Here is a 10,287-nt window from a genome sequence, read left to right as displayed (position 1 = left end):
TGTGTGTTTTTTTTCCTCTTTCCGCACGGAAACTTCCCGCTTTCTTCACATCCCCTGCAAAAGCACCGCACAAAGAAAAGAAAAGAAAAGAAAAGAAAACATTTCTGCTCGTTCATGGCTTCATTGTCAGACCCCTCTTCTTCTTGTGATCCTTTTCTTTATCGAACTCCCCTGCTTGTTACCAAGCAGAGAACGTGCACGAGCGACAGATTTTGGATTTCGCCGACTCGACAGCACACGAGAACTAGTGGACAGTGATGGCAGATACTACTTCTACTACCACCATCACGTGAATCTACAGCCTTGTTTGCGCGAGGTCCGAGGTCAGATCGTCGAGAAGCAAAATAGTGTAGTGCTGCGTACTAGCGCTTGGATCCAAGCCGACGACTGGCGGATTTGGATCCTACTCACCGGAGATGTTCACGTGGCGGTGCGCACCGCCCTTTCCCCCCGCGAGAGATAGAGATAGAGAGCCTTTCCACCCACTGCATCTACACGACGTGTATGACACTACGGGAGCCCGCGCGGCTCACTGGAGCAGGTTCGCGTGCCGCTGTGTGCCTCCGTGAGCGCTCCGCGTGGCCCGCCGACCGTTTACTCCTTTCCCCAAGCCCAAGCCCAAGCCTGCCTATTAAAACCCAGCGCTACTCATCCTCTGCCTCCCTGCCAGTTCATTACTCTTCTCCTCGCTCCCAGTTTTGAATCGAGAGAGAGAGGTGTTGGGTGCAGCTAGTAGCTAGGAGCAAGCAAGCAGATCCAGGAGGAGCAGAGCGGAGCGGAGATGGCGGACTGGGGGCCGGTGGTGGTCGCGACGGTGCTCTTCGTGCTGCTGACGCCGGGGCTGCTGTTCCAGCTGCCGGCGCAGGGCCGGATCGTGGCCTTCGGCAGCATGCACACCGGCGGCCTCGCCATCCTCGTCCACGCCGTCATCTACTTCGCCCTCATCACCATCTTCCTCATCGCCATCGGGGTCCACATCTACGCCGGCTAGACCCCCCACCCACTCCTCTCCGCCGTGCGTGCGTGTGAAGCTTTGCTGTCCGGGAGGCGGCTTCTCTTAGTATTACCGCTTGTATTGTACTGTGTAGTGGGTACTACCTTCTATTATTGCCTTCTTCATTTAGGTGGCCAGAGAAACAAATATGGCTTGTTGTTTGCCTGGCTGGGATTTCGTTTGAGATGGCTGGCAGTGGCATGCGCTCTCTGTCTGTAGGATGAAAATTTATCCAGAAAGGCTGGCTGGTGTTGCTGCTGCCGTTGCCCTTGTGATTCCTCTATTTAGTTAACCTTGGACATGTTAATTTATCCATCTTTTTCACGCTGCTCTTCTTCAAATCATACTGTATCTTTCTTCTTCCTTGGAGAAAGTTGTGTGTTCGAGTTACCTGAATGAACGCACGTCATTCAGAATATAAGCTAAACAACAAGAACCCATTCCAGCTCTGTTGCCTGCACTGTGCAGTTGTACTGAACTCCTCCCATTCGTAGCGAAGGTTAACCTTCAGAGTCTGCCCGTAGCTTGCACTAGTAGGTTTTGTCACTCCCTTTGCGCACTTAGCGGATCGTTTCGTTTGGGTGGGTGTGACGGTCAGTCATGCTCGCCCCTGCTCCCCTGCCGCATATGCTGTGTTGGACCAGATCGGTTCATGTGCCATTTCAAAAATAAGAAAAGATCGGTTCATGTGCCATTTCAAAAATAAGAAAAGATCGGTTCATGTGCAGATGTGCTCCCACCGACCGGATCACCTTTGCTCCCATCGCCCGTAAGCAACTTGGGGGGCGATCAAGCGGCTTCGAATCGGATTCTACTCCGCTGAAAAGTCGCATCGAACCACACCGAGCGGTTTCCGTGACAGCGTCTACAGCCGGACTTTAATAAATACGTCCCTCAAAACGTGGGGCGTGTCTGTGGACATTTACCGGTCACATCTTAAATATTTAATTTTATAATCAGACATCTCAAATTAGAAATCTTGAATCCATATTATTACGTGCAACATGAATCAATATTTGAATCGAGCACGTCCGGTTCCGCCGTGTTCATGTCTGGTGGTCGGTTATGCTTCTCAGAGTGTTGGTTCGTTCGTCGACAAGATAGAGTAGAGCACGGGACACGTGCCAGTTCACGGGACACGTGCCAGTTCACGGGATTCAAGGCGCCGCCATTGTCTCCTATGTCTTACTCTTTCTCATCGGAGCTCGGCCCCCGAACAGTGCCGGCGGACGTAAGATTGATTATGGATCCGTCCTGGAATGAGATAACGGCATCCATCATGACGCGATTGTGGCGTCCGGACTACTTTATCATAGTGGGTGTCGAAAAATGCAAATCCGCCTCGTCGACGTCCATCACCGCGAAGGCTGCTGCCGCCTCCCACGCCTGCTGCCTCGCACGGTGGGTACATGTGCCATGTTTGAGTGAGATGACGCCCATGGTGCGTCCATAACTTCGGCGGGAGGGGTTGCGTGTTCGTCACCACGTTCAGACGTCAAACAGACGCACCGTCTCGGTGAAGCAGTGACGGCACATCTAGCGCGGGATCCATGTACTATTTGAACAGACGCAATGGATTTCTGACGAAATGAGTCCGAGCGCTGTCTCATATGAGCTTCCTCTCACGAGCGGCTAGGGTGATGAAGAAAAGTGAAATGAAATAGCTAGGGTTTAGTCTGACGAGTGAATGAGGAGAAATATATGTGGGTCAGGTGTGCCAACGTGAGCAAGTTTAATGTGACGGACTTCCGTCAGGACGACTCATGATATAAAGGGTGTCAATCAGTCCAGATATTTAAAGCCTATTTTTTAAACGTTTGAGACGGATTTGCCGTGTCGGGCTGTAGGTGCTCTTAAGCAATAAAGTACTTCGGCCGGATACACCATATAAAATGATCTTTGGGCACCTCCAAACATCGACCCTCAAACTATATGGTTCGGATATGTTTTGTCATCTAACACGGTTTTGTGTCGGCTTACTCAATCATCGTTTTTTTTCCGTAGACCGATAGACAGATAAACCTGAGAGACAGCAACATGGGGGCATAGGCGATTAAGCAGCTTCGAATCGGATTCTACTCCGCTGTAAAGTCACTTCGAACCAACACACGCGGATTGTTCAAACCGGACTCCTACTGAAAAGTCAATTCGCACCGGACAAACTACTCAGGTTAAGCTGACTACACATCTATATATATGTACTCTACATATGTACTCTTTTTGTTCTTAAATATTTGTCTTTCTATAGATTTCAACAAATGACTACATATAGAATAAAATGGGTGAATCTATACTCTAAAATATATTTATATACATCCTTATGTGACAGTCCATTTGAATCTTTAAAAAAACAAATATTTAGGAACGGAGGGAGTGTCATTTAGGGTAATATATACTAGGAATGAAATACTGAATACAATAGGATGTCGCAGCCGGGCGAACGTGCCATGAAAACACGATTCTGGACGACGACGTGGTAACGGAGATCCTCCTGAGGCTGCCGTCCGCCTCCGTGTTCCGCTCCCAGGCCGTCTGCAAGGCGTGGCACCGCATCACCACGGACCCCTCGTTCCTCGCCGCCCACGCCGACCGGCGCCCAGCCGAGCTGCTCGTCGTGTCAAGAGGGGAGCCATCTTTTCTAGACACCGTCCCGCTGTCTCTGCAACCCTCTGAAGATCTGTTAAGCAACGATGTCTTCTTGTGCAACCCGGTGACCAGGCAGTGGGCGAGGTTGGACGTGACGCCACCTTCTTGCCGCGGCCTGGCCAGGCCGTGCTGCTTCTACCGGCACGGCCCATCAGGCGAGCACCGGCTGCTCGTCCTCGCCAATGAACCAGAACCTGGCTTGGCGGCGCACTACGTTTACACGCTCGCCGCCGCCGCCGCCTCGCAACCTCCTCGCCGTCTCGGACCCGTGGCCGACGGTGTAGTCGTAGAGTCGTAGACTGGCTCACCTATTTCGACCACTACGCTCACCACAGGGGCAAAATTCACTGGACGGTCCATCCCCTGGCAAGTAGCTTCGAGAAGATCCTGGCGTTCGACACGGTGCGGCTGATGTCGCGCCCACCCTGGCCGAGGGATCACTACGACGACGAAGACCTCTGCCTCCTGGAGTTGGACGGTAGGCTAGCCGTGACGGCCCCTGAACTCCGTGGAGATTCCGTGGAGCTCTGGGTGACGCCGACCAAAGCTGGTCACGCCGCTTCCGGATCGTCCTGCCGCCGCGGTTCTGTCCACATTGGTGGACGGGCACCGCCGTCCCCAACGTCGTTTTCGTGGCAAGCTACACACATGATGTCAAGGCGCTGTACCATCTTACCGAGAAGAGGATCGTCAAGCAGATAAAGTTTGTCAATAGCCCATCCGGTTTCTGCTACCTCTTCAAGGATAGCCTCGTGCCGCACGCCTTTTTTTTAAACTAGTCAAAAAAATTACCATTTTCATTGATTAAAAGAGAAGTTTTAGAGGTTAAGGCCAAGGGCCGAATTACAACAATCACTCTCGCGGCATTATGTTATTCAAATGCCTTGCTCCCACAATGCTCCAAAGTGAGGTTTCATCTTTAATCCTAACAACGATGACTCCCATCGGAACGCCTTCTTGAATCTTGAATCCGTATTAAGTTTTCGCATGAATTTCATGCGACGAATCGATGTACGCGACTCATAACTCCCTCCGTTCCTAAAGGAGTATAAGCCTTTTTAGACATTGCAATGTGAACTACATATACGAGGCAAAAATAAGTAAATCTATACAATAAAATACGTCTATATACATTTGTATGTAGTTTATATTAAAATATCTAAAAATGCTCATATTTAGAAGCAGTGAGAGTAGATTGCCTCCGATTATACTTGATCAACATGCATGTACTTTGTATACATTTTCTTGCTCTTCCAGTGTATATACGAGATGACAGGAACTTTCGGTAAAAAGAAAATTGTTTTTCTTTTCAGAAGTCAACGTTAGAGTGTGTATGCACCCCAGACCAGACGTCCGCTGGTGTTCAGAAAACTTCTAAACTTTTTTGACTTTTCTTAATTATTAATTTTTTTCTCATATCAGGTGTATGTACACCGAGTACCAAAGGGTACTTCCTATAATCCTGTTCTTCTGCTATGTAAAACGGAGTACATATAAAATGGGGTCAAAGTCCGGCTCAGTTTTCAAAGGTACTCATAAGAATAATGTCCTCCGTTTAAAAAAAAAGAATAATGTGTGCGTGCATGTGGGTGAGTGTATTACATTTATGTGAGCGTGTATCTTTGTACCTCTCTATCATGTTTTAAAAAAAGTTATTACTATCTTGCGGCCTTCTCCTCCCCCTCTCCCCTCCTTAATAAATGCACATAAAAGAAAATATCTTCTTGATAGAAATGATATGGAGCTGGCGTTTGTTGTGAACGCTTTTCAGGCAACACCATGTCGTCCATCATACCGGAGGGGAAGGACACGACCGCTGTCATCAATCCCCTACAACAACGTACACCGTGGTGTGGTGAATCGTCGTAGAAAACAAAAACAAAATCGTTCTACAAATCAAGAATCAAGATCACTATGAAGATGTATACAAGGTTAGATGGTTAGATCTGATCGTTACCAAATTCAACTTGCAGCGGGAGAAGAGTTGGTGTAGATCTTAAAGTCCTTCGAACCGTCCCTCGAATGAATATCCAAAGCACGATCTCTCTACGGATTGCACAAATACGAGATAGACAACCCGACTTCGCCTTCCAGGGATAGGTGTCGCCAGAGAACTAGAGGAGGGAGAAGCAGCCTTGTGGCATCTCATAATTTTCTGAAAAACTAGAGGGAGAGAAGAGGCACCCGAGATTGCACAAGAACTTGTGTGGGGGGGGGGGGGGGGGGGGGGGGGCTAAGAGAGGTGGACCCATTCCTTGAACCTAGTGGCACCAACTCCTGCCTTGGGGGGCTAAGGAAAGGGGGGGAGCACCCTAACGGGCCTTAAGGCCCATATAACTGCCCCCTAATAGGCCAAGCCTATTTGGGCAGCCCGGAGTGCTTCCTATAATTCCAAAGGGCTCCTGGTAATCGCAGAGCCCTCCTATATAATTATAATCAATTTCAAAACTTTCTCACCTATCTAGAAAAAATTCCAAAAGCGATTAGATTCATGATTGGTAAACTGCGGCAATGACCATCTTCACACTAACCATGTCATGAGACCACACGGACGACGAGATTCTTCAACAGCAACGCCTTCAAGAAAGGAGCGAAGCTAAAGCAACGCCACACATCCAGCCACGAATGTCCGAATCTAGGTTTTCATCCTGCAGAAGCAGTCCGAACATATCCGAGGCATGCTAGAACTAAGAAACACAAAGACAATGTAACAACGCAAAAAATATTGTCGCCGAGGCCTCCTTAGAACTAAGAAACATGAAACTTGGTGGCAGCTAGGGTTAGAAAGGAGAGAGGAAAAAGGTTTCGTTGAGTGTACGCGGTTTCATGTTGAGGAAAATTAACTATGAAAATAGGAAAACATTTTTGCCTCCAGAACACCAGCCAACGACATATACGGACGCGAGCGGTATACCTCGGTATATACACCTCATGTGCATGCAGATGCAGATGGAGTTGGCTGGAAGACGTGCACCGCCGGCCGGAGGCCCTGCACCAGCCGGCTGCTGGAAGTGCGAAGAGCCCTATAGGTCCGTGCGGTCATTAAAGACGAACGAGCAAGCAGGCCAAACCACACCAACGCCGGGGCCTATCTATCATGATGTTGCCGTCTCCTGCGTGCTCCGGCCATCCAGCTAAGACAGCAAGCAGCACAGTGCCGGGCAGTGGCCGTACTCTCCGGTTCTGCATTGTCGCCGTCACCCTCGCAAGGCAAGGCAAGGCATTACTCCAAATCCAGATGTATCATCTGCATTACACGCCATGATCCGTAGTTCCAGCGGCAGCTACGTACCACCAGCTCCCGATGATTAGTGCGAGTACTGACGCCGTACTCGGGTTCGGGTTCGGTGGATGGATGCGTGGTGAACAGGGAGGGGTGGGGCGCATGCACCGTTGTCACAGGGGCAAGGAAATGCTTGGATTGTCCTTGTGGCCTAATTAAAATCCAAACAGTGATCGCGTAAATAAAATCCAGAAATCCAGCACATGTGAGCTCTCCTTCTTTTGGCCTCGGGCCGACCGGTGAGCGCCGCACAAAATCCAACCCTGACATGACATCCGTACGGAACATGCACAGACACAAGCATCTGATCTGCAGTATAAAATCCATCCATGTAGTAGTTCGTGGTTTTGTCTTCGCAGCTCGTGGATTCTACTAGGTCTTTGACATGTCAAACTTGTGCAGGCTTTCTGTCGAGCGAACTAACGCCATTAAAGAAACAGAGGGGGTACTTAGCTTGAGATTCTCTTCCGGCCGGGGACGAACCTGAGGACAGAGACCAGCTAGGAACGGCGAGCTGCCGAGCAGGGCAGCCGCTCACGAGGGCTAACCAACCGATCGATCGACCCACCCGATCCATGATTGACATGACATGGCCCCGGCCGTGTACCGTGTACGTGCGTGCACCCTCCTGCGGTCCTTCCCGTCCGATATTAAAATGGTTCTGACAGCCATGGAGGTGATCCACGCCATGTTCTCCGCGGGCCGCTTCACGTGGCCGCTCGCGCGCACCTCGCCGCGGTTGACTGCTGCGTTGGAGTAGAGTAGCTCGGCGGTGGTGGTTGGCCGCCGCCGCGTGCTCGAAACCTGTTAGGTGCTAACCATAGATTACGCGCTGAATTACGGTTGGCATCGCTTCGTCCATGGCGTCCATGCAAGTAGGGTGATGTGTGCATGCACGTTGCGTTTCAGTTTTGCAGAGCAGCGGAGGTCGGTTGGCTAAGGAGCGATGGGGAGGGCGGGGAGGTGGCTCAGGAACTTCTTGGCCGGCGGCAGGAAGGATGGGAAGAGGGACAGGCCAAACGCCGAGGCCACGCCTGGACCGGGACCGGGGGCGACGCCCAAGGAGAAGAGGTGGAGCTTCCGGCGGCCGGTGGCGCTGGCGCCGGAGCAGCCGGGGTGCGGCGTCGTGCCGCGTGAGTCCGCCGACGGCGTTGGCGCGTCTCGGTCGTCAGCGACGTCGGAGGCGGGGTTCGACGAGAAGAAGCGCGCCGTGGCAGTGGCTGTGCCGACTGCGACCGCGGCAGACGTGGCGGGCGCCGCGGCGCAGGCGGCGGCCACTGTGGCACGGTTGTCTTCCCGCAAGGTGCCGCACCTGACGCCGCCGGCGAGCCTCCTCGCCGAGGGGGCGGCGGCTGTCAGGATTCAGGCATCCTTCAGAGGCTATCTGGTATAATTCGGACCAAACACTTCGTTTTCTGCTCGCGTTCTTGGGACCGACTGACGTGCATGCGCGCAGGCGAGAACGGCGCTGTGCGCGCTGAGGGGCATCGTGAAGCTGCAGGCGCTGGTGCGGGGGCAGCTGGTGAGGAAGCAGGCCAAGGCCACGCTCCGGTGCATGCAGGCCCTGCTCGCGGCGCAGTCCCAGCTGCGCGCGCAGCGCATGCGCTTCCTCCAAGTCCAAGACCACCACCCCCACCACACACCGCCGCCCAGGCCACGACCGTCGTCGCAGCACTCGAGGCACCGCCTATCGTCCTACGTAAGCTCACCTTCTTCACTCGCAGCAGCCGGCGGTGCCAAGCGGAACTTGACACGATATTAATCCTTGAATTTGGGCTTGGAACATGCAGGAGATGGACCGGTCGAGCGAGGAGAATGTGAAGATCGTGGAGATGGACAGCGGCGACCAGCCGGCGCGGCGCGGCGGGGCGAGGGGCGGTGACAGGCAGTACTCTTCCGTCGAGTACCACCACGGCGGCGGCAGGTGCTCGCCGGCGCCGTCGGCCATGACGGAGCTGAGCCCGAGGGCGAGCAGCTGGCACGTGGAGGACCACCTGTCCTTCGGGACGGCGCACAGCAGCCCGCGCTCCCACTCCCACAACGCGTCGGCGGCCATGGCGGAGCCGGCGGCGTCGGACCTGGCGTTCCCGAGCTACATGAGCAACACCGAGTCGTCGAGGGCCAAGGCGCGGTCCCAGAGCGCGCCGAAGCAGCGCGCCGCCGCCGAGGCGCTGGAGAGGCAGCCGAGCGGCAGGCGGAAGGGGGCGGAGCACAGGAGCGTGCCGCGGGGCGCCCGGATGCAGCGGTCGTCGTCGCAGCAGCAGGCCGGGTCGGCGCCGCGGCAGTCGCCCTTCTTCCACCGGCCGTGGTCGTCGTCGACGTCGGTCAGGCTGGACACGTCGACGGCGTCGCTCAAGGACAGCGAGTGCGGGTCCACCACCAGCTCCGTGGTGACCGCGGCCACCACCGTGTCCACCGTCTACAGCCGGACCCGCTCGCTCGTCGGATTCGAGGTGACAATTCTACACTCAAGCATCTAACAGATCGATCAACTGCTGTTATTACTTAGTACTCCATCTTATTTTACCGTGACATATCTTGTTTTTCTTTGTTTTTTCAGGTGCGCAGGGCCCTGTATTAATATTAGTGAATTGCTGGGTTGAACCGCCGGAAACTTCATGAAATGTTGCTTGATAGTCTCGTTCGTGTGTGTGTTGATGAGAGTTCAGAGCCTAGTAGAGTGTTGTACATACGTCCGAGTCAAGCACTCCTCTTTTTTATTTTGGCTATTCGAGTCAAGTACCAAGTGTACATTTTTTTAATACATAGGGCATATCTGTGACATGATGGCTGCGGGGTACTAAGTGTAATTAGAAATGTACTATACTGGTTTACCACTAGTGGCACAGTGTAATAAGCTCGTAATTTGCTCAGTCGGGGCTCAAGAGTTCCAACGCACTCACCCAACATACTACTCCCTCAGTTTTTATTTACTCTACATATTAGGTTTAACTGAAATCAAATTTCGTAAAATTTGACCAAATTCATAGAAAAAAATATGAACATTTACCATAACAAACCTATATGATGTGAAAGTACATTCAATAATAAATGGGTGTGTCTAGAACACATCTAGATGTGCTTTAGCAAAACTGATAATAAATCTAATGATATTGATTCATTATTGTATATGTTAGTACTTTTGTTTATAAATTTTGTCAAAATTTATAAAGCTTGACTTTGACCAAAGCTAATACGCGATCTAAATAAAAACAAAGGGAGTACTACTCAATTACATTTTTCTTAGACATCCAGGTTACTGTGGTTGGGCCAACAGCCAGTTGCTGTGGGCGACAGTCTCTCTCTCTTTGAGAAGATGATGTGGACAACAGTCATTACAGCTGCGATGCGATGGGCCTGCATC

General features: G+C 52.0%; 2 protein-coding genes and 1 pseudogene across 3 annotated transcripts; all 3 read left to right on the top strand.

Moving 5' to 3' along the window:
* Window positions 1–635: 635 nt before the first annotated feature.
* LOC125554170 (uncharacterized) lies at window positions 636–1,318 on the top strand. Its single transcript, XM_048717768.2, has one exon. It carries the CDS (start codon window positions 782–784, stop codon window positions 989–991), a length of 210 nt encoding a protein of 69 aa, XP_048573725.1. The 5' UTR covers window positions 636–781; the 3' UTR covers window positions 992–1,318.
* A 1,105-nt stretch (window positions 1,319–2,423) lies between these two features.
* LOC147976570 (F-box protein At5g49610-like) lies at window positions 2,424–4,824 on the top strand (annotated as a pseudogene).
* A 2,597-nt stretch (window positions 4,825–7,421) lies between these two features.
* LOC125552716 (protein IQ-DOMAIN 19) lies at window positions 7,422–9,796 on the top strand. Of its 2 annotated transcripts, none has more exons than XM_048716388.2 (5): window positions 7,422–7,734; window positions 7,841–8,310; window positions 8,380–8,622; window positions 8,714–9,376; window positions 9,484–9,796. In XM_048716388.2, exons 2-5 carry the CDS (start codon window positions 7,870–7,872, stop codon window positions 9,502–9,504), a joined length of 1,368 nt encoding a protein of 455 aa, XP_048572345.2. In that variant the 5' UTR covers window positions 7,422–7,734; window positions 7,841–7,869; the 3' UTR covers window positions 9,505–9,796. The 2 variants fall into 2 exon arrangements, with proteins under 2 accessions (XP_048572345.2, XP_087374997.1); XM_087518871.1 differs by having other exon boundaries at window positions 7,833–8,310.
* Window positions 9,797–10,287: the final 491 nt, after the last annotated feature.

The sequence above is a fragment of the Triticum urartu genome, chromosome 4A (genome assembly GCF_056163025.1).
Source record: "Triticum urartu cultivar PI428250 chromosome 4A, HENAU_Tu73, whole genome shotgun sequence".
Taxonomy (NCBI): domain Eukaryota; kingdom Viridiplantae; phylum Streptophyta; class Magnoliopsida; order Poales; family Poaceae; genus Triticum; species Triticum urartu.
The sequence above is the reverse complement of the archived record's forward strand: the minus strand, read 5'-3'. Positions and strand labels throughout refer to the sequence as shown.

Excerpts from the sequence above, each read along its gene's own strand:
- LOC125552716 (XM_048716388.2), top strand. The coding sequence starts at position 7,870 with ATGGGGAGGGCGGGGAGGTGGCTCAGGAACTTCTTGGCCGGCGGCAGG. Across the intron at positions 8,623-8,713 it reads GGCACCGCCTATCGTCCTAC|GAGATGGACCGGTCGAGCGA; the intron begins GTAAGCTCACCT and ends TGGAACATGCAG. Across the intron at positions 9,377-9,483 it reads GCTCGCTCGTCGGATTCGAG|GTGCGCAGGGCCCTGTATTA; the intron begins GTGACAATTCTA and ends TTGTTTTTTCAG.
- LOC125554170 (XM_048717768.2), top strand. The coding sequence starts at position 782 with ATGGCGGACTGGGGGCCGGTGGTGGTCGCGACGGTGCTCTTCGTGCTG.